The sequence below is a fragment of the Fusarium vanettenii genome (assembly GCF_000151355.1).
Source record: "Fusarium vanettenii 77-13-4 chromosome 5 genomic scaffold NECHAsca_5_chr5_3_0, whole genome shotgun sequence".
Taxonomy (NCBI): domain Eukaryota; kingdom Fungi; phylum Ascomycota; class Sordariomycetes; order Hypocreales; family Nectriaceae; genus Fusarium; species Fusarium vanettenii.
The window spans coordinates 2,232,193-2,251,720 of record NW_003315878.1 but is presented as its reverse complement, the minus strand read 5'-3'; the positions used below and the strand labels follow the sequence as shown (position 1 = coordinate 2,251,720).

At 49.9% G+C, this 19,528-nt stretch overlaps 9 protein-coding genes across 9 annotated transcripts; 4 read left to right on the top strand and 5 right to left on the bottom strand.

Annotated features, from left to right (window-relative positions):
• Nucleotides 1–131: 131 nt before the first annotated feature.
• On the bottom strand, nucleotides 132–1,401 carry NECHADRAFT_41262 (uncharacterized protein; the record flags this gene model as incomplete). The annotated part of the gene is made up of 5 exons (XM_003050963.1): nucleotides 132–317; nucleotides 372–742; nucleotides 826–1,035; nucleotides 1,082–1,216; nucleotides 1,272–1,401. The coding sequence occupies 5 exons, from the start codon at nucleotides 1,399–1,401 to the stop codon at nucleotides 132–134; spliced, it is 1,032 nt and encodes a 343-aa protein (XP_003051009.1).
• Nucleotides 1,402–2,209: 808 nt separating this feature from the next.
• On the top strand, nucleotides 2,210–4,388 carry NECHADRAFT_80850 (uncharacterized protein; the record flags this gene model as incomplete). The annotated part of the gene is made up of 5 exons (XM_003051373.1): nucleotides 2,210–2,241; nucleotides 2,299–2,945; nucleotides 2,994–3,582; nucleotides 3,632–3,998; nucleotides 4,050–4,388. 5 exons carry the CDS (start codon nucleotides 2,210–2,212, stop codon nucleotides 4,386–4,388), a joined length of 1,974 nt encoding a protein of 657 aa, XP_003051419.1.
• A 53-nt stretch (nucleotides 4,389–4,441) lies between these two features.
• NECHADRAFT_41790 (uncharacterized protein) lies at nucleotides 4,442–5,851 on the bottom strand (the record flags this gene model as incomplete). Its single annotated transcript, XM_003050962.1, has 1 exon — nucleotides 4,442–5,851. One exon carries the CDS (start codon nucleotides 5,849–5,851, stop codon nucleotides 4,442–4,444), a length of 1,410 nt encoding a protein of 469 aa, XP_003051008.1.
• Nucleotides 5,852–6,322: 471 nt separating this feature from the next.
• Nucleotides 6,323–7,815, top strand: NECHADRAFT_80848 (uncharacterized protein; the record flags this gene model as incomplete). Its single annotated transcript, XM_003051372.1, has 4 exons — nucleotides 6,323–6,811; nucleotides 6,860–7,104; nucleotides 7,155–7,596; nucleotides 7,645–7,815. The coding sequence occupies 4 exons, from the start codon at nucleotides 6,323–6,325 to the stop codon at nucleotides 7,813–7,815; spliced, it is 1,347 nt and encodes a 448-aa protein (XP_003051418.1).
• Nucleotides 7,816–8,016: 201 nt separating this feature from the next.
• Nucleotides 8,017–9,439, bottom strand: NECHADRAFT_93895 (uncharacterized protein; the record flags this gene model as incomplete). The annotated part of the gene is made up of 6 exons (XM_003050961.1): nucleotides 8,017–8,045; nucleotides 8,082–8,481; nucleotides 8,543–8,656; nucleotides 8,704–8,938; nucleotides 8,989–9,215; nucleotides 9,308–9,439. 6 exons carry the CDS (start codon nucleotides 9,437–9,439, stop codon nucleotides 8,017–8,019), a joined length of 1,137 nt encoding a protein of 378 aa, XP_003051007.1.
• A 1,256-nt stretch (nucleotides 9,440–10,695) lies between these two features.
• Nucleotides 10,696–12,597, top strand: NECHADRAFT_40617 (uncharacterized protein; the record flags this gene model as incomplete). The annotated part of the gene is made up of 3 exons (XM_003051371.1): nucleotides 10,696–10,732; nucleotides 10,839–11,552; nucleotides 11,651–12,597. The coding sequence occupies 3 exons, from the start codon at nucleotides 10,696–10,698 to the stop codon at nucleotides 12,595–12,597; spliced, it is 1,698 nt and encodes a 565-aa protein (XP_003051417.1).
• Nucleotides 12,598–13,043: 446 nt separating this feature from the next.
• On the bottom strand, nucleotides 13,044–13,601 carry NECHADRAFT_28652 (uncharacterized protein; the record flags this gene model as incomplete). Its single annotated transcript, XM_003050960.1, has 1 exon — nucleotides 13,044–13,601. A coding segment is annotated over one exon (558 nt), but the record flags the coding sequence as incomplete, so codon positions are not given.
• A 359-nt stretch (nucleotides 13,602–13,960) lies between these two features.
• NECHADRAFT_40752 (uncharacterized protein) lies at nucleotides 13,961–15,419 on the bottom strand (the record flags this gene model as incomplete). Its single annotated transcript, XM_003050959.1, has 5 exons — nucleotides 13,961–14,154; nucleotides 14,202–14,370; nucleotides 14,425–14,738; nucleotides 14,789–15,138; nucleotides 15,187–15,419. 5 exons carry the CDS (start codon nucleotides 15,417–15,419, stop codon nucleotides 13,961–13,963), a joined length of 1,260 nt encoding a protein of 419 aa, XP_003051005.1.
• A 1,166-nt stretch (nucleotides 15,420–16,585) lies between these two features.
• On the top strand, nucleotides 16,586–18,513 carry NECHADRAFT_100697 (uncharacterized protein; the record flags this gene model as incomplete). Its single annotated transcript, XM_003051370.1, has 8 exons — nucleotides 16,586–16,602; nucleotides 16,661–16,730; nucleotides 16,790–16,870; nucleotides 16,919–17,275; nucleotides 17,335–17,584; nucleotides 17,634–17,809; nucleotides 17,883–18,319; nucleotides 18,378–18,513. The coding sequence occupies 8 exons, from the start codon at nucleotides 16,586–16,588 to the stop codon at nucleotides 18,511–18,513; spliced, it is 1,524 nt and encodes a 507-aa protein (XP_003051416.1).
• Between the last annotated feature and the right edge of the window lie 1,015 nt (nucleotides 18,514–19,528).

Below are 19,528 nucleotides of genomic sequence, written 5' to 3'. Positions count from 1 at the left end.
GGGCAAGAGAGTTGAGGATCCTCTGGGCTTTGGAGAATTAAAATGGGCTATAGACGTCCAGTGTCGATTTATCTCCATAGAACACTTCGCCTCCCAGCCTCAATCCCACCTTCTACATTCTTCCAGCCAGCCTACAGTTTGTAGACAAGTTTGTAGTTCGAGATGATACCGCGACGATACTCCTCAAATCCCTCAGACACCCCATCCAAACCCTTTTCACAAATCTTGGGTGTGTTGGGCTTGATCTCGCCAGTTAACAAGAGATCTGGTAACTTCTTAAACCACTCAGAAGCCAACCTGTGGTCTGCCTCGTTGGGCTATCAAAGTTATTAGTCTTTCAAGTTCTGCAAGCTTGGCACAAGACGACTCACTGGCCAATAAAAAGTTCCGTAACGGTGCTCCTTTAGGAAAGCTGTCCAGACGAGAACGTCTGTCACTTTGATGTCCTTAGACACATCTTCTGTGTTTGCTTTGCCAGGGCGGACTGTGCACAGGACGCCATTAGGGTGACTGATGGCTCGAGAAGCCGTTCCGGAAGAAGTCTCATTCCCAATGGTATCAAACACGTAGCGGAGCTGAGGTGCTGCACCTCGGATCATGTCGACTACTTGCGGATCCCGGTAGTCAAAGACGTGTTTCGCTCCATAAGACTTGACGAGGTCGTGATGTTTCGGGCTGCAAGTCGTGATGACTTGTAACCCATGCAGCCTCGCGATTTGGATGGCGTAGAGGCCGACGCTTGCTAAAGGTGGTATTAGCGGCTGGCGGAAGCGTCAAGCACCATCTAGATGCTAGCTAGGAGAATGAGCACAAAGGGGGACTCACAACTACCACCCCAAACGAGAACCGCGGTGGTTTCGGCAGCACTAGCGTCGATGGCCGGGCAGTCCTTGGAGAACAAACTGAGCAAGGCAGTGGTCGATGCGAGAGGCAGTGTCGCAGCCTCTGCCGAGGCCAGACCAGGAGGAACCGGGAAGCAAATCCGCGAATCTGCAAGAGTATACTCGCTATAACCCCCAAGTCCCTTGGTTTCGCCTAACTCGAGTCAGTCTTGACCCACGGGGGAATGCAAAAGACATACCTCCCCAGATCAGGCCAGCGACGATAGTCTCTTTAGTGATTCCGGTGACGTTGGGGCCTGTTTCTTCAACCACGCCAACAAAATCGCATCCGAGAACAGCACCGTCGCCGAAAGCATTGCCGTCAAAGGACTGGACTGCGCGAGACTAAGTCAACTGACCACGGGGGCATATTGGAAGGGCACGCTATACCATCGGTCGGGTTTTGAGCTACATGAGATACCTTGACAAGAAGCTGGTGGTCTCCAGACTTTGGCGTCGGAAGTGACTCTTTGACGAGTTTCGGAGTGTCGTTGGAGGCTTTGACAACCAACGCGTCCATTCGTGCAGGGGGAGACATTGCGTAGGTAGAATGTAAAGGATTTTGATGACTTAGCTTGAGAAGACAAACGGTGATAAAAATGAATGCGATGCTTGCTGAGGGTATCCTGTTCTTGCATGACAGTTGAAGGATTAAATACCGGCGTTTGCTTATAAAGCTGGTTATCGAAGTACGTTTAAGGGAACATGTAAACACTCTGTTTGGGCAACTCGAAACGCCTGGGGTTGAAAGTGGATTGGCTTACCTATTTTTAGTGATTCTCTATAGGGTAGTTGAGTAGGTAATCGATTATTTACCCCAATGTCTGAGAACCTCCAAATTATGTGGTACAATGTAGTCAAGTATTGTTTGCATCTCCTAGGGTAAGCAATGTAATCATAAGGCCTTAATAGTTTTACGCTTGACATCCCCTACAACAGGCGCTAACTGTTAGTGCGATAACACTGCGCCAATCCTTGGAAGGAATTTGGGTTACTTTGGGCGACTATCACATTGTCTTTGAGATTTGTTACTAAAATCTATTTAACGAAAAAACTATTGAGACCAGTAGAAACTCTATCCTGTACGTTATTTTATCAATGACAATCTCACTCGCATCTGCGGTTAGTCAAAGAGAGGATCAATCGGCCGATTTGTTAAAATGCCCGATGTCAGACGCGTCGCAAGGGCGCGACTGACTAGTCCGACATCCGCGACGTCCGCGATGGAGTTTTTGGTGTCTGAATTTTTTTTAAACTAAGCTCCGGCTTTCGGAACTCGGATCTGACACCAAAAAAAGTTTCCCTCCTTCAAAGCCGAAGCCATAACGATGCGCTCCAGTCTATCATGCGATCATTGCCGGTGAGTCCCGCGCGACATGGGTCTGAATATGAGAGCTGACTGGAATGCGGCGTGAAGAAAGGCCAAGATCAAGTGTGTCAATGAGGGGACTGCGCCTTGTCAGAAGTGTCTGAAGCTGGGGAACTCGGGATGCGAGCTTTCCAGGCCTCAGGCTAGATCGGCAAAGAAGATTGCTGCGAGGGCTCAGAGGGCGACACCGGAGCTTACTCCGAGGGCGGATCATGTTTCCACGGTTGCGAGTACTCCGGATGTTACGCGTCAGGATCCTATCAGACCGCCTAGACCGAGTCCTTCCTTGTCGAGGAGGACGCTCTCCAGCTGGGGACAGGAACCTGTTGATGAGCATCTCGCGAGGCTACCAATAGGTGTTGTCCTCAAGGCTCTGAACATTTTCACGGCCAAGTTCCCTGAGCTGAGGATACTGCAACCCTCGGCGTTTGTCAAAGAGTATCAGGCTGGTCGGTCAAGAGAAAGCAAGGTGCTATTGGCGACCATCCTTGCCATAACGAGGAAGCAATCATCGATATGCAGCGGAGAATGGCTTCACCGGTTACGTAGTAGCGACTGCTACGCGTCATACGCCTGGAGTGTCCTCTCGAATCTCATTCTCCTACCGCCGAATGTTCAGGTCGTTCAGGCGCTTCTCATCTTGACGCTCTACGAGTGGGGTGTACGAGAGTTTCATAAAGCATGGATGCACTGTGGTAGGTATTCCGAAGCTCTTCTATGATGATGGTACTGACATCATACAGGCATGGCTATCCGCATCATGCAGTCTCTTCACAGCTCGCGCATCTCTCCACACGCTCTCGACATCTCACAGAACAATGACTTGGACGAACTCGCAGTAGTAGTAGAGACTCGGACGTACTGGGCCTGCTTCATCATGGACTGCACCATCAACTCTGGGACCTACAACCCGCGCATGCTCCCCATGCCCGAGATGCAGGAGCTCAAGGTCCCTCGACCACCAAACTTTTTCGACTTTGCTTTTGGATCTGATGGGGCGTCGCTGAGTCAAAACTTCACGGCTAATCATTCTGATCCGTCTGGTAACCTTGATCTTGCGCAAAGCTTTGAGACGATTGTTCTTGGTTTTGACATTTACGCTCAAGCAATGGCGTTTGTCTTTAATAATGGTCGATGCGCGCCTGGAATGTGCGCACCGGAGAATTGTCCCTGGGTGCCAGGCTCGCTCTGGTCAAACTGCAGAAACCGACTTGAGGAGTGGAGGAGGAGCCAGCACCACAGGTTGCATTACCCGAGACACAGCGTCGCCGTTCACATGACTCTGGGGCATGGGGAGTCTTTCATATACCTGAATATGCTTTACTATCTAAGGTGAGTATTAAGCTGTGGCTTGATGCTGCCTTAACTGACAACATAATAGCACCATCATGCTTCACCGCGAGTACTTCCCCTTCCTACCAACTGCCGAATCAACACCCCAAGGCCCCATACATCCTCCACTCCTCGAGGCAGAAGCCCCGCCAGGATGGTGGGAGGACAGCGCCAAAGAATTGTATGGAGCAGCTGAACAGATTACCTGTCTGCTGCAAGAGGCGTCTGAATGCGGCATACCTCTGATGACGCCCTTTTCTGGCTTCTGCGCCTTTACTGCGTGCTTTCTCAACCTGTACATCTTTAGGTTTCCAAAGATGAATCTCGGTAGAAGCCCGAGAGCTGAGGAGTTGATGAATTGGGGGTTGGAATATTTGGAGGAGTTTCAGAATGCTTGGGAGTTGGCCGGTGGCTGGGTATGTGCACTTTGATTCTCGAGCTCGCGACTCTGAGCTAATAGTTTGCAGATTAAAACGATTCAAAACTCGTCGCTGTTGTACAAGAGCGCTACCGAGGATAGTAGACGGTTTCAGGGAAGATCAAGAGCCGACTTTGAGACTCTACACCAATCCATCCACGAGTACCGCATCGTCGATCGATCTGAACTACATCTACAGCAGATTCGTCGCGCGGATAGAAACTCTTCAAGAGACAATGAAAATGACGAGAGATTGGGGAGAGAACAAGCTCAAGTCCCCATGGGAATGAATCCAGCGGGCAACCCGGCTTTTCTGGACCCTTTTCCGAACTGGTGGTCAATGTTGCAGGAAGTGGAATTCGCCGAGATTAGCAGCATGATGAATTGAAATGAATGCATTATTCTGGCTAATTATGACAATCTAAGTTTTTTCTCTAACCTTTACAAATGATTTCTTTCCGCTTCTAGCACCGCCTCCTTCAACACTCTACAAATGTGTTTGATCTGTGCCTCTGAAACTGTGAAAGGGGGCGCAATCAGGACGTGGTCTCCCCTGACACCATCAACAGTACCAGCACCAGGGTACAGTGCAACACCCTTTTCGAAAGCTAGTTGCTGCACAAGAGGGCCGAACTTGATATCCGGGCGAAATGACTCCTTAGTTGATCGATCTTTGACAAACTCGACTCCCCAGAAGAGACCTCGTCCTCGAATGTCACCCACTGATCTGCACTTGCTGAGTTCAGTACGTAGAGCTCTTTCGAGAACAGCTCCCATCTTGGCGCATCGAGGCACTAAGTCTTCTCTTTTGACAATCTTCTGCACCGCCAATGCAGCAGCACATGAAATTGGGTGTGCTTGGTATGTATGGCCGTGATTGAAAGCAGCCGAGCCCCGTCTCAGGACATCGACGACCTTCTTGTGAATCAAAACACCAGCGATGGTGGCATAACCACCTCCGAGGCCTTTGGCGATTGTCATGATATCTGGCACAATACCTTCTTGCTCAAAAGCAAAGAAAGTTCCAGTGCGTCCAACTCCGCACATGACTTCGTCGAGAATTAGGATGATACCGTATTTGTCGCAGAGAGCCCTGACGCCCTTGAGGTAGCCCGAAGGAGCTGTAACGCAACCTGCTGTCGCGCCAACCATGGTCTCTGCAATAAATGCAGCGACGTTCTCAGGGCCAACTCGCAGAAACTCTTCTTCGAGCTCTGTAAGTAGCCTTGCTGTAAAGTCTGCTTCGCTCTCGCTCTCGTGCTTGTATTGATACGCATACGCTGGAGAGACGTGCGAAACGTTGGGGTACATGAACCCTTGGTAGGGAGTCTTGCGAGCCAAGACAGTCGAAACTGACATGGTGGCCATTGTGTTTCCATGATAACACTGACGTCTTGAGATGATGTGAACTCTCTTTGACTCGCCATTCTCAAAGTGGTACTGTCGAGCAAGCTTCAGGGCTGACTCCACAGCTTCACTTCCACTGCCAACAAAGAAAGCCTTCTCAAGACCATGAGGGTTACCCTCAAGGATGAGATTGGCAAGTTCCTCAGCAGGTGCAGTTGTATAAGCCTGCGTATGGACGTAGCTGACTTTTCGGGCTTGGTTGGTAATGGCCTGGATGACTTCCTCGTTGCCGTGGCCGATAAGGGCGACTGCCGCACCTCCACAGGCGTCGATGACTGTCTGTCCGCTGGCAAGTTTGAGTTCAATGCCAGAGGCTGATTCGACCATGTAGGGATGTTGAATGAGTGAACGATGCATCAAGCATCCTTCTTTGCTCATTGGTTTGGTGGGGTTTTGGTGTAAAGGGATCTCTGAGACGAGATCATCGTTTCTTGAAGGGGCCATGATGGATGAACTTGACAAGAAGAAATGCAACTTGCAACAAAGATGAAAGGCAATGCTTGACTTTTCTTGATCAAAACAGCAAGATTTCATCCTGTTAAACTGGTATCTTTATAAGTCTTCAAAGCCGAAACCCGATGGCCCGTCGGGAATGGTTCTCCCGACGACCCGGTTGATCTCGAAATGGAGCTGTCAGACGATGAACTAGTTATCAAATTCTTCCATTTTCTCCACTGATATCGCCGAAATCATGATCTAGAAGCATCGGATTACATGTCATTGTCAAAGCCGAGGCCGACGGCCCGAGATAAGGAGGATTTGATGGAAGAGTCTGACTGAATTGCTATTTGTACCGTCATCTTTCTCTTGTCTCTTCATGTTTCAACTTCAGCCAGTATTCAAGACTCTTTCTTATCTTCGCAATTTACTTCTTATCCTTCCTGGTGTCTTGTTATCCCCCAAGGTTATCTTAGAATGATTGTTCGGACAGAACCTCCAGTCGCAGACTGGCCCGGCTCGTCAGCCTCCTCAGACACCGAAAAAGGCAACGAAACCGACCGTTCACAGACCGACTCTTCATCCCCTCCTACACCAAAAACCATAGAAATCGAGTTTGATAACCCAAGAGGATGGATCCCCGTGGCAGCAGCAGCTTGCTCGCTGTTCGTCTACCTCGGTGTGATATACTCTTGGGGTATCATGCAAGTGAGACTCGTCGAGACAACATCGTCAAGTCTAACCACTTTGACGTTTGTTGGATCTTTGGGTACATCTTTCATGATATCTCTTAGTGTCTTGTCGGGTATAGCAGTTCGCAAGCTAGGATACCAAAAGACGGCACTATCAGGGGCACTTTTGATGGGCCTTGGAGAGTTTCTGGCAAGTTGGACTACGAAACATGTCGGAGCTCTGTTTGTATTCCATGGAGTTATTTTTGGCATCGGAGGAGGACTGTGCATCTTTGTGAGTCTACCCGATACCTGTTTGATACACTACCTAACACTTGTTTAGTCGTGTTCTACTGCGCCTCTCCGCTGGTTCAAAAAGTACCGAGGCTTGGCTATGGGTATTGTTTTCGGCGGAGGAAGTCTCGGAGCTGCCGTAATGAGCATTGCAACAAATCTCCTCGTTAGAAACCTCGACGTCGCGTGGACGTTTCGCATCTTGGGCTTCATGCTATGGGGAGTCTGCATCCCTGCATCCTACTTTATCCAACAACCCAAGGGTTCAGCGAGCGCCAACTTGAAACTTCAATGGTAAGTAAACGAGTCTTGGAAATAGTATATTCTTCTAATCTTTGTCTCAGGTATCGCTTCAAGGAGCCGAGGTTTCTGCTCATCGTGGTGGGGACGGCCATCTCGTGCTTCCCGCTGTTTATTCCGCCGTACTTTATTCCCATCTTTTCCAGATCTATGGGGTACTCTAACCAGATAGCCATCGTCATCTTAGCGGCCTGGAATCTCGCTTCCACGGTGGGCCGTGTCCTGGGCGGATACACTGCCGATGTGCTGCTCGGGCCTCTCAATAGCTTGGTGCTCTGCCTCCTGTTCATTGGCCTGAGCTCCCTCGTTGTCTGGCCATTGGCCTCCACAGTAGGCATCTTCTCCGTGTTTTTGATCTTCAACGGTATCGGATGCGGCGCCTTCTTTAGCCTGGTCCCTCCCATGGTCGGGGCCACGATGGGAGCCGAGAACACCCTGGGCATCCTCCCCATCCTGTGGACGACTTGGTTCTGTGGCTTCTTCTTTGTAAGTTGGCCGATGCTTTCGTGAAACAAGCACTAAACGGTTCTATAGGGTACGCCTATCGCATCTGGAATCTACTCACTTGCCGGAGACAGCCGTGACCAAGGGGTTGAGGAGTTTCGTCCTGCCGCGTACTACGCTGGAGCCATGTCCCTTGTCGGGTTATGTTTTATCCTGTACATTCGCTTCACTCAGACGAAGAGTCTCCTAGTCCGTATTTAGAAGGTTTCATCTGTTTGTGGCGATAATATTACATTATTGGTATCCTTGCGCTGCGTGAGCATTCCGTCCACAACCCGAGTCACCGACCCGTGGTCTCTGCGCTACATGTCTATATACGTTATTTTATACTTTTTTACCCGCTTCATAATGGATGCATTGATCTCCTCCGTTATCGATACACTGAGTATGGGGTTCCCGGGTTTAATACTGCTGGGGCGTTCTAGCCGAGGCTTTGAAACCCCAGTCGTTCGCCGGGCCCCTCGGACCATCCCTTGCCTCCACTGCGGACGCGGCCTCCGACTGGATGCTGATCTCTTGCGCAATAATGATACCACCGTTTCCATCCTTGTTGGTAGACCTGCCATCGCTATCTTCGGGCAAGATGTGCTCGTCGCTGCCCCAAGCCGTAGGTTGAGGAACAGATAGTGGATGTGTTCGGTTTTGCGTCTTTCGGGTACCGAATCGACTTCCGCCCATCTCGCTGCTTCGGAGTTGGTGGCTCTCGCCGTTGGACTTTGTCTGTCGACTGAAAAGAACGCTCAGACCAATCATGCTGGCGCCCTTTCGGATCAGGGGTTGGATGATCGGCAAGTTCGTTACGATGATGGCGACAAAGGTTTCTCGACATGCCCAAGCGCTGCCCGACACAGCTCCTTCAGGACCCGACTACACGGAACGGGTGGTAAGCTGACATGCATTGACACATGGAATGGTGGGTTGGGCTTACTGAGAGAATGGTCACTGCTCGGATTGTGCCAGCCATCATGATGAATAGAGCACCGCTGAATAAAAGCATAAGAGTGAGTCTGCGTCGCAAGCTGATATTCACACCCCAGAGAAGCTAGTCGAGTCAGCATAAGGAACAGGGTTTGGATGGGAAAAACTGACAGGTAATGGGATCGAGAGCAGATAGACGTCAGTCAAGATGTTGGGGATAACCACAACCAAAACGTAAGCGGGCGAGTTTGTCGGTCTGCATAGAGTCCCCGGGTCTGGAGTGACCTGCCAGAAGTGGTGGAATGGTTGACATGAGAGGAGGATCGTGAGAGCGACGGCGGCGTAGGTGACTGCGAGTATAACGTATGCGAGCTTCACACGGGTCTTGAGGTGAGCGAGACCAGATCTACCCAAGTTAATCATTGTCCATTGGGTTTTTCAATTTGTAGAGCATACGTGAGTCGGCCGTAAAAGGCAGTGACGCAGAATTTGAGGCACCAGAGGATGCAGGCGTAAAACGACCAGCCGATAACCTGGATCTTGGAGCCCCAGACGCGATTGTAGTGTTCCTTGGAGTCTACATCGATGCTGGCTCTCTCGCCGTCCGTCATGTAGCTATTGGTGAGGCCTTGAAATTTGGCGCCGACAAGATAGGCCGCTACCGTCTCTGCCGTGAAGACGAGCTATACAACAAAGAATGAAGATCGTCAGTGTCTGCTGCATTCCTTCTGTTGGTTCACGAACCAACAGGTGGGTTTCACTTGGCACTACTCACCCCAGTAAAGGGCATCAGGTAATCATCGAGCTGCCATGCGGCCGGTCCAACTTGGCGCCATCGCACACCGACTCGGACGCCGATGGTGATTAGGCCGATGGAGAGGAGGACGAACTGCTCTTCGATGCCCATGACGACATGCTATTTTGCTCTGAAGGATTTAAAGAAGGGGACCCGAGGGATTGGGACCAAGAGGGGGAGAAAAAGAAAATAAGGAGGGACTGAACTGGAGAAGAAAGATGTGTGGATTGTCTGGAATAAATCGTAAGCATATCTTCAAAGTGCATGCGGCCCTCAGATTTTAGTTTTATGGGAACATTCCAACGCAATCGTTTCAACACACGTCTCTTTTCGCCTCTCTAACAAAAAACCAAGCAAACCCCTGCCTCAACCGTCAATGTTCCATCCGTCCTTTTGTCGACTCTTCCCTGTACGGTGATAACACGGACACGCTGGGTGGTGGCGGCTGCGGCTCCGCTGCTGATTTTCTTCAGCACACGGACACTGGCAACATACGCTAGGGGAGAACAAAGAGAAGAAGCTAGACAAGGCCCCTGCAGATCATGACCCCGTTTCCCCCTCATGGTGCAAGCCATCTAGATAAGGAGAAGATCATCGCGTTATGAAATTCCGGCAGATGCGGCATAAAGGGGCAATCCCCCCCTCCCCCCTAACCCCCCTACGGCCCGCGGGATCTGCGGAGTCGTCCGAGGGGTAAACCGCATTCGGAACAGGTGGGGAATTAAGTCACAGATCATTAAGAGAAAGCCATGGTGCTGCCAAGGTCTTGTTTGGACTGCGCTTGGGGCTTCAGCTGGGGTTTAAGCCAGGGCTCCAGTTGACGGCGAGTAATGAAAAGGTGTGACGGCGACTGGACAAGCTACGACGACCGGATCCAGCCAGAGAAGCCAAGAAGGTCAGCTCCTCAGTGGGGAACAGGTGTGTTGGAGAGGGATTAACCCTGTAGACGTCTCGGAAGCCTACCGGGGTTGCATCAGTTCCCACGTGTGGAGAGTGTTCATGTTGGTTCTGCCTTTGCCTCCTTCGCTGTGCAATGCTATGCTTCTGTTATTGACACCGAGCACGTTTTGTACGCGATTCAGGTTACATAGTTCATGGAAGAAAAAAGCCCCTTCCGAGGTTGCATTACACGCCAATGACGAGTACAGCCCGGGCTAAGTAAGACCGAAGGGCGAGAGAGGAAAGTCTTATCACGGCCTTCTTAATTCTCCCCTCCCCCTCTTCCAATGCGATCTGCACGGTGACTGTTGGGAATCATTACTTTTTCTTCTTTAATACCCTGGATCCTAGCCGACGTTGCCGTTACACACCAATTCTTTTGCACTGACTCGTCCTCCTTTTTGTTTGATCAGAAAAGGACAAGCACAATGGCGTCGTCAACTTATGATTTTATCATCGTCGGAGGTATGTCATAATCCGCATCCCGCCCAAGTGCATGACTCGCACCTCGCCTCTCCACCCTTGTCTCTTAGGAAAGACCCATTAACGCGTTGCGTCTCCGCGCGCACAGGTGGCCCTGCCGGAAGCGCCGTCGCCGCCGGCCTTGCCCGTTCCGCCAAGAAGCCCAGCGTCCTCCTCCTCGAGGCCGGAGGTTCCAACGAGGACCGCAACCTGAGGGTCGACGGCCAGCGGTGGATCACGTTTATGAACCAGGAGCTCAACTATGGTTACAAGACGGCGCCTCAGGAGCACTGTGATAACCGTGAGCTGGATTACTCGCGGGGTAAGGGTCTAGGCGGTTCTAGCGCCATCAACTTTGGCGTCTACACGGTCGGTGCCCGTGATGACTATGAGGAGTGGGCGCGTATCGTCGGTGACGACGCGTACCGTTGGGATAAGATCCAGCCTCGCTTCAAGGCACTCGAGACGTTCCACGGTGACCTCCCTGCTGGTATCGACTCCAAGTATGCCGCTCCCAAGGCCGAAGACCACGGCAGCTCTGGTAAGCTGCACGTTGGCTACGCCAGCGAGTGGGAGAAGGATCTCCCTCCTGTCCTGGATCTCTTTGAGAAGGCTGGTTTCCCTCTCAACCCCGACCACAACTCGGGCAACCCTCTTGGCATGTCGGTCTTGATCAACTCTAGCAACAAGGGACTCAGGTCAACATCCAATGACTTGTTGACTCCCGTGCCGGAGAATCTGACGATTGTCACGTCGTCTCCTGTTCAAAAGGTTATCCTTGAGGGTACCAAGGCTGTTGGTGTTGAGGCTAACGGCAAGCAATGTGAGTTTTGTTCTATCAATCTCAGGGGATACCCTCTACCTCGAAGCCATCAAGATGGTGAATCACTGATTTCTCATACATGTACTGACACTGTCTAGACTTTGCCTCAAAGGAGGTCATCCTCTCCGCCGGCTCCCTAGACACCCCCAAGATCCTTATGCACTCTGGCATCGGCCCCAAGGACCAGCTAGAAAAGTTCAACCTCCCCGTCGTCAAGGATGTGCCACGCATCGGCCAGGGTCTGCGAGACCATATGTTCTGCCCCCTCGTCTACACCCGCAAGGAGGGCGACACAGACCGCGCACCCTTTTACGGAGACGAAAAGATCATGGAGGAGGCCCTCGAGCAGTGGAAGCGCGATGGTACTGGTCCTTGGACAAAGTTTGCCTGCGAGGTCGGCATTGGCTGGTTCAAGCTCGACAAGCTGGTGCAGTCTGAAGAGTTCAAGGCTTTGTCTCCTGAGGAGCAAAGTTTCCTGAACAAGGAGACGGTGCCACACTACGAGATCTTGACGCACTTTCCCATCCACTGGTTCATCCCCAACTTTCCCAAGTCGGCCCTCAACTACTCTTGTATCCTCGTCTTTTACTACAACGCTCAGAGCCGTGGAGAGGTTACGCTGCAGTCGGCCGACCCTAACGTGCCTCTAAAGTTCGACCCCAAGTTCCTCTCCACGCCGTTTGATCGTCGTGCAGCTATCGAGGCTCTTCGCGATGCTTTCCGCCTTGCCAAGTCGGACGGATACGCCAAGGATAACGTGGAGACGCTTGCAGGTCCCAAGGGTGATTCTGACGAGGACCTTCTTGCTCACTGGCGACAGACCATCTCTTCGAGCTGGCACATGACCGGAACCACAAAGATGGGCAAGCCTGACGATGCGGAGGCAGTTGTTGATAAAGACTTTAAGCTTATCGGCTTTCAGAACTTGCGGATTGCGGATATGGGTGTCGTCCCCATCATCGCCAGCTGCCATATTCAGGCGGTCGCCTATGTTACTGGTGTTACTTGCGCTGAAAAGTTGATTGCCGAGTATGATCTCGCGTAATGCAGGGTAACGGGCATGAAAAGCAAACAATATGATAACCTTCTATGATGAAGGACCAATAGTTAACTCCAACGAACTACTCGTTATATCGAGAGTACATCAATACAAATATGTAAAAGTAACAGTCAGTTTTCTCCAGCCTTGTCCATATATGTCTTTACAAACAAGGGACGACACTCTACCTCTCCCAAGTAGACAAGGTCACCTGGGTCTCCTGACGCGAGAAGCACTCTCCTCTCGTCCGGGTCCATTTCTTCCCAGTACTCGCTGTCGAAACACCTGGGCTCGATCTCGTATCCCGAATAATCCCCCAACTCATGATCGTCCCAGTGAAAGTCGTTTGCAGAAAACGAGATTCTTTCGATTGGCTCACAATGATGATACCATACTTGGATGAAATTCATACCCCCATCAAAAGCGTCCGGGTCTTCGTAGTCAAAGAGGTTAATCTCCACCTCAATATGCAACTCGCCCCAATTGTCCAATAACCTCTGTAGAGGTTCCGTCCATGCTCTCGAATACATGGACCACTCGCCTTCCCAAAGCACAAACTTGACAGTCCGTACAGCAGGGAGGTGTTGCCTCATCCAGAGCAGTTCATGCACCACTCTTGTCGGAAAATCTCCTCCTGCTTCAACATCTATCCAAAAGTCGCCGTCGTTTTTTCTTATCCCGTTTCTGTCAAGTGTGTTATCGGGATAGCGAGCTTCTTTCGTCTGCACCATCTCGACAATGATTTTGTCTGTATGCATCTTCATCCTGCGTGTGGTCTTGTTTATGTGCTGCGCAAAAGTTCTGTTGCTGATGACGTATTCGCTGGGTTCTTGAAACGGGATAACTATGGCGTGGTTTTTATAGAGACGATTTTGTAGTTCTTCGGTTATCATCCAGTGAACGTAGAGTAAAGGGCATGTCTCTGGCGTGTATGCTGTCTTGGCAGTGTATAGGTTGCTAAATTCAACAGGTTCTAGAACGAGGTCGTAGATCATTTCCCTGATTTCTCGGGAGAGACGAAAGAAGCTTGGAAGTCGAGTCATCATGACTGAGCCGAGCGATGGCAATCGTTCGTCTCTCGAATATTGACACCCCGGAATCATAAATAGAGACTGAGAAGTATGAATGTAGTCAGCGGAAGAAATGGCGAGATTTGAAACCAAGGTTAATTTATGCCCCAGCTGTCACATCGAGATGAAACACATCAAAGCGGTGGCTGCCTAAAAACGGAGTCGCCAACAGCTGATGCCAAGAAGGCACAGCACCTCCAAGCGAAGTGAACAATCTCACGGTCCTCAACCAATATTCAAAGACAACAAGAGCCAACAATCACGATAGGAAAATTTCGAGAGCCATGCCATCTTTGTGCCTAATCTTGCGCGAAATCCTCGTACAGCCAGGGGTCGTCCAACAGATCTTTTGCAGTGCTCCTCGCTTCAGGGGACCATGTCAACATCCTCTTTACAAAATGTATGAACCTTGTCTTTTCTTCACCACTCATGCAAGTGATGGATTTTTCCAAGGTAAAATTAGAAGGAATCCTGCTGGGGTCTTTGAGGTCTCCTAAAATACACATCAGCGACGCCGTTTCTCAGGACCAGTCTACGAACCGTTGCTCTTGTAGAACATGGAAGTTCTTTGACCCTTGGGCAGAAGATCTTTTGGCGGAGGTCCTATGAGTGCTGTTATTTGGCCCAAGTGAGTCTGGTCGTCGTATTCGTCGGGTTCATCAGCAGTCGCAGGGTTGAAAAGTGCCTTGGCTTGGAGCAAGTCCCACAACTATGATAGTAATTTAATGGCTTGTTTCTGATTGCAGAAGAGAATGAAACTTACCATCACCCCGAGACTCCATATATCTGCCGAGTACGTGTACCCAGCGTTGAGGATAACCTCTGGGGCCCGATATATCTCCCCTTGGATGGCACCCGTGTGGACCTGTCCTGGTGTTGTTCTAGCGGAGAGACCAAAGTCGACGATTTGGATGATACCCGTCGGTTTGGCAAGTGGCCCGTAGTTATTTCGGGAAAGGTAAATAGTGCGTCCATCAAGGTGCTTCTGTGGTAGTGGGTTGTCAAATTCATCCTTGGCATCTCGATCAAAGATGGTCGGGTCTTCGATTTTTACCATAATATTGTCGGGCTTAAGGTCTAGTCTCATCGTTAGCATGTGGTTTAGTAGCATTATAAAGGAGAAATACCTGTATGAATTACATGACATTCTGTGTGGAGGTAATCAAGAGCATGCAAGATCATTTGCACCAAGATCTTGAGGATATCCGGGGGAATGACATTGTCGATATATCTTCTGCGATAGAGCCATAGAGGCTCACGCAGAGCGTCGAAGACCAGACACACGTGGTTTTCTGATGTGCCATTTAATGAGAACGAGTTGGGAAGCTTCCTAACAAAATGCCAGCCTTTGTGCTTAGGATTCACGCGAGAAATGTGGTTCATGATGTCAACCTCGTTTTCAGGTGGAACTCGTCGCGAAACATGGCTGCTTGAATTAACCTTGACAGCGACGTACTTGTCTTTTGACCACCGCCAACTACCGAGGTTTAGAATGTGTTATGCTGGGCGGTTGATGGGGACTAACCGGTTAAGGTCTCGAGCAAGCCATACAGTGGAATTGGCGCCGTAACCCAATTTTGTTGCAATTTGGTATCTGTTGTTTAGAACCTGGCCTAGGTGGACAGGGTAGAAACGATCAGCGTCGTAGTTCGGCGTCTTCTCTTCCTCGATGGGTATGGTAGGATCAAGTCGAGGTGCAAGGACGGACGATTTGGGCCATGGCTGCCGGTATAAAGTTGTGAAAGACCGGACTTTCATAGTTTTGCACATGGCTGGGCATGGTTGATTGCTCAAGGCGGTGGCTGGGACAGTTCGAGTCAAAATGAAGCGTGAGGGGTTCACGTGATCATCTGCACGTGATCTCAGACAGCCCTTGGCAATCCTGCATCACAATGTAGGTACATGAAAAGAAGGAAAGCGTTTCAATTTTTTTTTCAATTTTTTTTTCAATAGTCAAGTCCATTCCTGAAACTACCATGTTAATGCACGCTGTTATTGTTGCTGGAAATGGTAACAACGGCACGACTGCCTCAATCGATCGCAAATTCAGCCATGGTGGTTAAAAGCATAGCTACTAACAAACGGCTGAATCCAAGCCTAAGCTGCCTGACATAGGCTAACATGATAATATATAGTACATGCCTACTTTGCCATCGTATTCACCGACTTTGCGTCCTAATCCTAGTTCGTTTCTCTCCATGGATTCAAGCCTGTTTTGACATCTGGGTAGTTCGGAGCTCATTTACCTGACCAACCACCTTAAACTGGTTCTGCTAACCTTGAAAAGTCTGCGATTTTCTTTTTCTTAATAAACGGTTATAAGTAGAGGGACTACCTAAGAAATGAAGAAAGAAATTACTCGCAAATGCATGCGGGGCTGTGTAGTCGAAGCGATAAGCTGTAGAGAAAGATGACTCCAGGACAATTCCAAACTGAAACCATTAGTTTCGCGTCACCGGACATAGCTGAAACAGAATCAAGTTATTAGACAAGATATTGCGTGTCTCGTATCTGAATGACGTTGTATCAAGGGTTTAAAATGAGGTTGCGATAAATATAACAACAACGGGAGGCTCAGCCACACTGGCAAATTGCAGGGACGCACCTCGCTAAGCCAGACTTCTAAAAATGGGTATAGATCTCACCAACTTGTCTTATTGATCTACGGACAGTTGAGGCATGGTGATAACATGTCGACATTCACCTGCCATATGAGGCAATTTGGGTGATTGCCAATTCGCTGTCATTGGAGGATCGGAATGACGAACATTCTTGTAATCTTAAACGCGTTTGCGTCTCCGAATAACAGAGCCCCTCCATGATCGAGAATAGTGATAGATTTATCGTTAAAAGACCAGTTTTCCCGGAAATAACTCGCTTGTTTCTGACAATCATACGAGAAAACCTACTGATATCGTCCTACAATGTCTCACAACGAAATGTACACCATCCCAAGAATCCCTCTTGTTGTCGTTTTTGAATCACTGACAGTTATAAAGCAACGTCGACGTCTTGGTCATCGGAGCCGGACCAACTGGTCTCGGTGCTGCCAAGCGCCTCCAGCATCTGGTATTTAAACCTGTGTTAGACACAAAACCCTCGAGTTGCCAGCTAACATTTGTTCATAGAACAGTGCATCTTGGCTTATCGTTGACTCCAACGAAACCCCTGGTGGTCTCGCCTCTACGGATACCACTCCTGAAGGCTTTGTGAGTATTCTTGATACCTCCGAGACATTTTGAAGCTCACATGTGCAGTTGTTTGATGTTGGCGGACACGTCATCTTCTCTCACTACAAGTACTTTGACGACTGTCTCAACGAGGCCCTGCCAAACTCTGATGACTGGTACGAGCACCAACGCATCTCGTATGTCCGCTACCAGGGCCTCTGGGTCCCATATCCCTTCCAGAACAACATTGCGGTGCTTCCCAAGGAAGAACAGGCCAGGTGCCTTGGTAGTCTGATCGATGCTGCTCTTGAAGCCCGTGGGAGAGCTCCGTCTGATAAGCCGCGCAACTTTGATGAGTGGAACATCAGAAACGTTGGAGAGCGCTTGAACGAGATCTTTATGCGTCCTTACAACTTTAAAGTCTGGGCTATCCCTACGACCGAGGTATGCTCCATTGCCAAAGGCCATGTTTTCCAGAGTGCTGACTTGTTTTGCCTTGCTAGATGAACGCTACATGGGTTGGAGAGAGAGTTGCTGCTCCCAACCTCAAGCTGCTCACTACCAACGCCATTCTCGGCAAAGTAGCTGGCGGCTGGGGTCCCAATGCGACTTTTCGATTCCCTGCCAAGGGAGGCACTGGCGGTATCTGGACTGCCGTCGCCGACACCCTCGACAAGGAAAACACCCGATTCGGTGATCACGGTGCGGTGGCCAAGGTAGATGCTGACTCGAAGACGGCCTACCTTAAAGACGGTATGTTTTGTTCATAACCCAGAAATTCTCGCTGATAACCTTTGTCTAGGAACCATTGTGAAGTATGCGGCTCTCATCTCCACCATGGCCATTGATCACCTGGCCGAGACAATGGGCGATGAGAAACTTCAGCAACTGGCTAAGCCGCTTTATTACTCTTCTACCAATGTCATTGGAATTGGTATTCGTGGCCAGCGCCCCGAACGTATCGGCGATAAATGCTGGGTATGTCCTCCCTTCCCTTCACTTTTTATCTTCCCTGGTTCTGTTAAACCGCAAATGAGTTAACGCATTGCAGTTGTACTTCCCTGAAGATAACTGCCCTTTCTACCGAGCCACCATCTTTTCCAACTACTCCCCGTTCAACCAGCCCAGTGAAGAAGTCCAACTTCCCACCAAGCAGCTGGCGAATGGAGAAGTGCCCGCCTCATCTGAGCCTACGTCTGGCCCCTACTGGTCCATCATGCTTGAGGTCTCCGAGTCCTCACACAAGCCTGTCAACCAGGAGACTCTGCTCGAGGAAACCATCAAGGGTCTCATCAACACAGACCTTCTGAAGCCTGAGGACGAAATTGTGAGCACTTACGTCCGACGCTTCGATCATGGATATCCTACCCCCACTCTCGAGCGGGATGGTGCATTGGCAGAGGTTCAGCCTTATCTCTACGGCAAGAACATTCTCTCTCGTGGTCGTTTTGGGGCTTGGAAGTATGAAGTTGGAAACCAAGACCACAGGTAAGTTGACCTGTTTCAAAACTCTCTAACAAGCGGATTCTAACACTGTCTGTTCTAGCTTCATGCAAGGAGTCGAGAGCGTCGATCACGTTCTTTCTGGCAGTGTGGAGCTTACAATGTCATACCCGGACTTTGTCAACACTCGTGCCAACACCGAGCGTCGCCTTGCCGGACTGCAGGGAATTCAGATCTAGGTTTCGAACAACTGTGAAGAGTTGTGAGGGGACGACAGGACACCAAAACGATGGACTTTTCTTCTTAACCTTGCCGCCAGCCTGGCTTAGGGATTCTTTTCTGCTTCCGCTTCTACCGTATATTATTGGACGTTCTTTGAGTATCGACACATGGATGATACAATCAGTCGAGCTTTTGAAAACATTTATTCTCTTCATTTTCTTGCTTGGTAGCGTCCAAGCCTTACCTTAGTTGTGTTGACCTCATCGATGCCGAGATGGCTTCCACCTTGCATAGCCTAGTTCTGGCAGCTAAAAACCATTCTGAATATTTCTACACGATACGGAGTCTATCCCACGTGCTAGCTAGGACCTGCGCATGGTACTCCCCCATACACTTTCAACCTTGAACATCACACCTCGCGCCAAGCTCATCTCCCCACTCTTCGAGTAACTTCAGATAAGCGGTAGGCTTGCTTGGGTCTTTTCTCAAGTGAATATGGCTGAGGACAAATAAGCAGGGAATTAGGTGGTCCGATAACGGTGAGAGAAGCGTCGTCTTTCAAGTTTCTTTCATGTGCTTGATGAGACTCACAACATGTATCCTTGTGCCTTTTGCCAATCTCGGTCTGGACTTGTTACCTTTCCCACCGCGGCAGGCCAGACAAGAGTCTCGCATGGAGCTTCTGAAAGAAAAAAAGTCCTGGAGTGTACATCGGCTGAGCCGACCGATCTTCTAGAGGCCTCATCCCGACCATGATCCTAGGAGTGGTGCTCAGAGATCGCCAAGCTACACGATAATGGTGAGACTGTCCCACATATGATAACGATACTACGGGAAGTATCGCTTATACGGTGGGACTTGAGCATGGCTATCTCTACTGCGTTGCATTTCCCCATGTTGTGACGTAGCCGCCAAGGCCTGACAGCTTACAAGATAGGACAGCTAAAGACTAGTGACCTGACAAGAGTGAATCCTACTGTCACCTACCGAAAAAGGCATATGGAAGCCCATGTGCGACTGGTGATTTCAAAA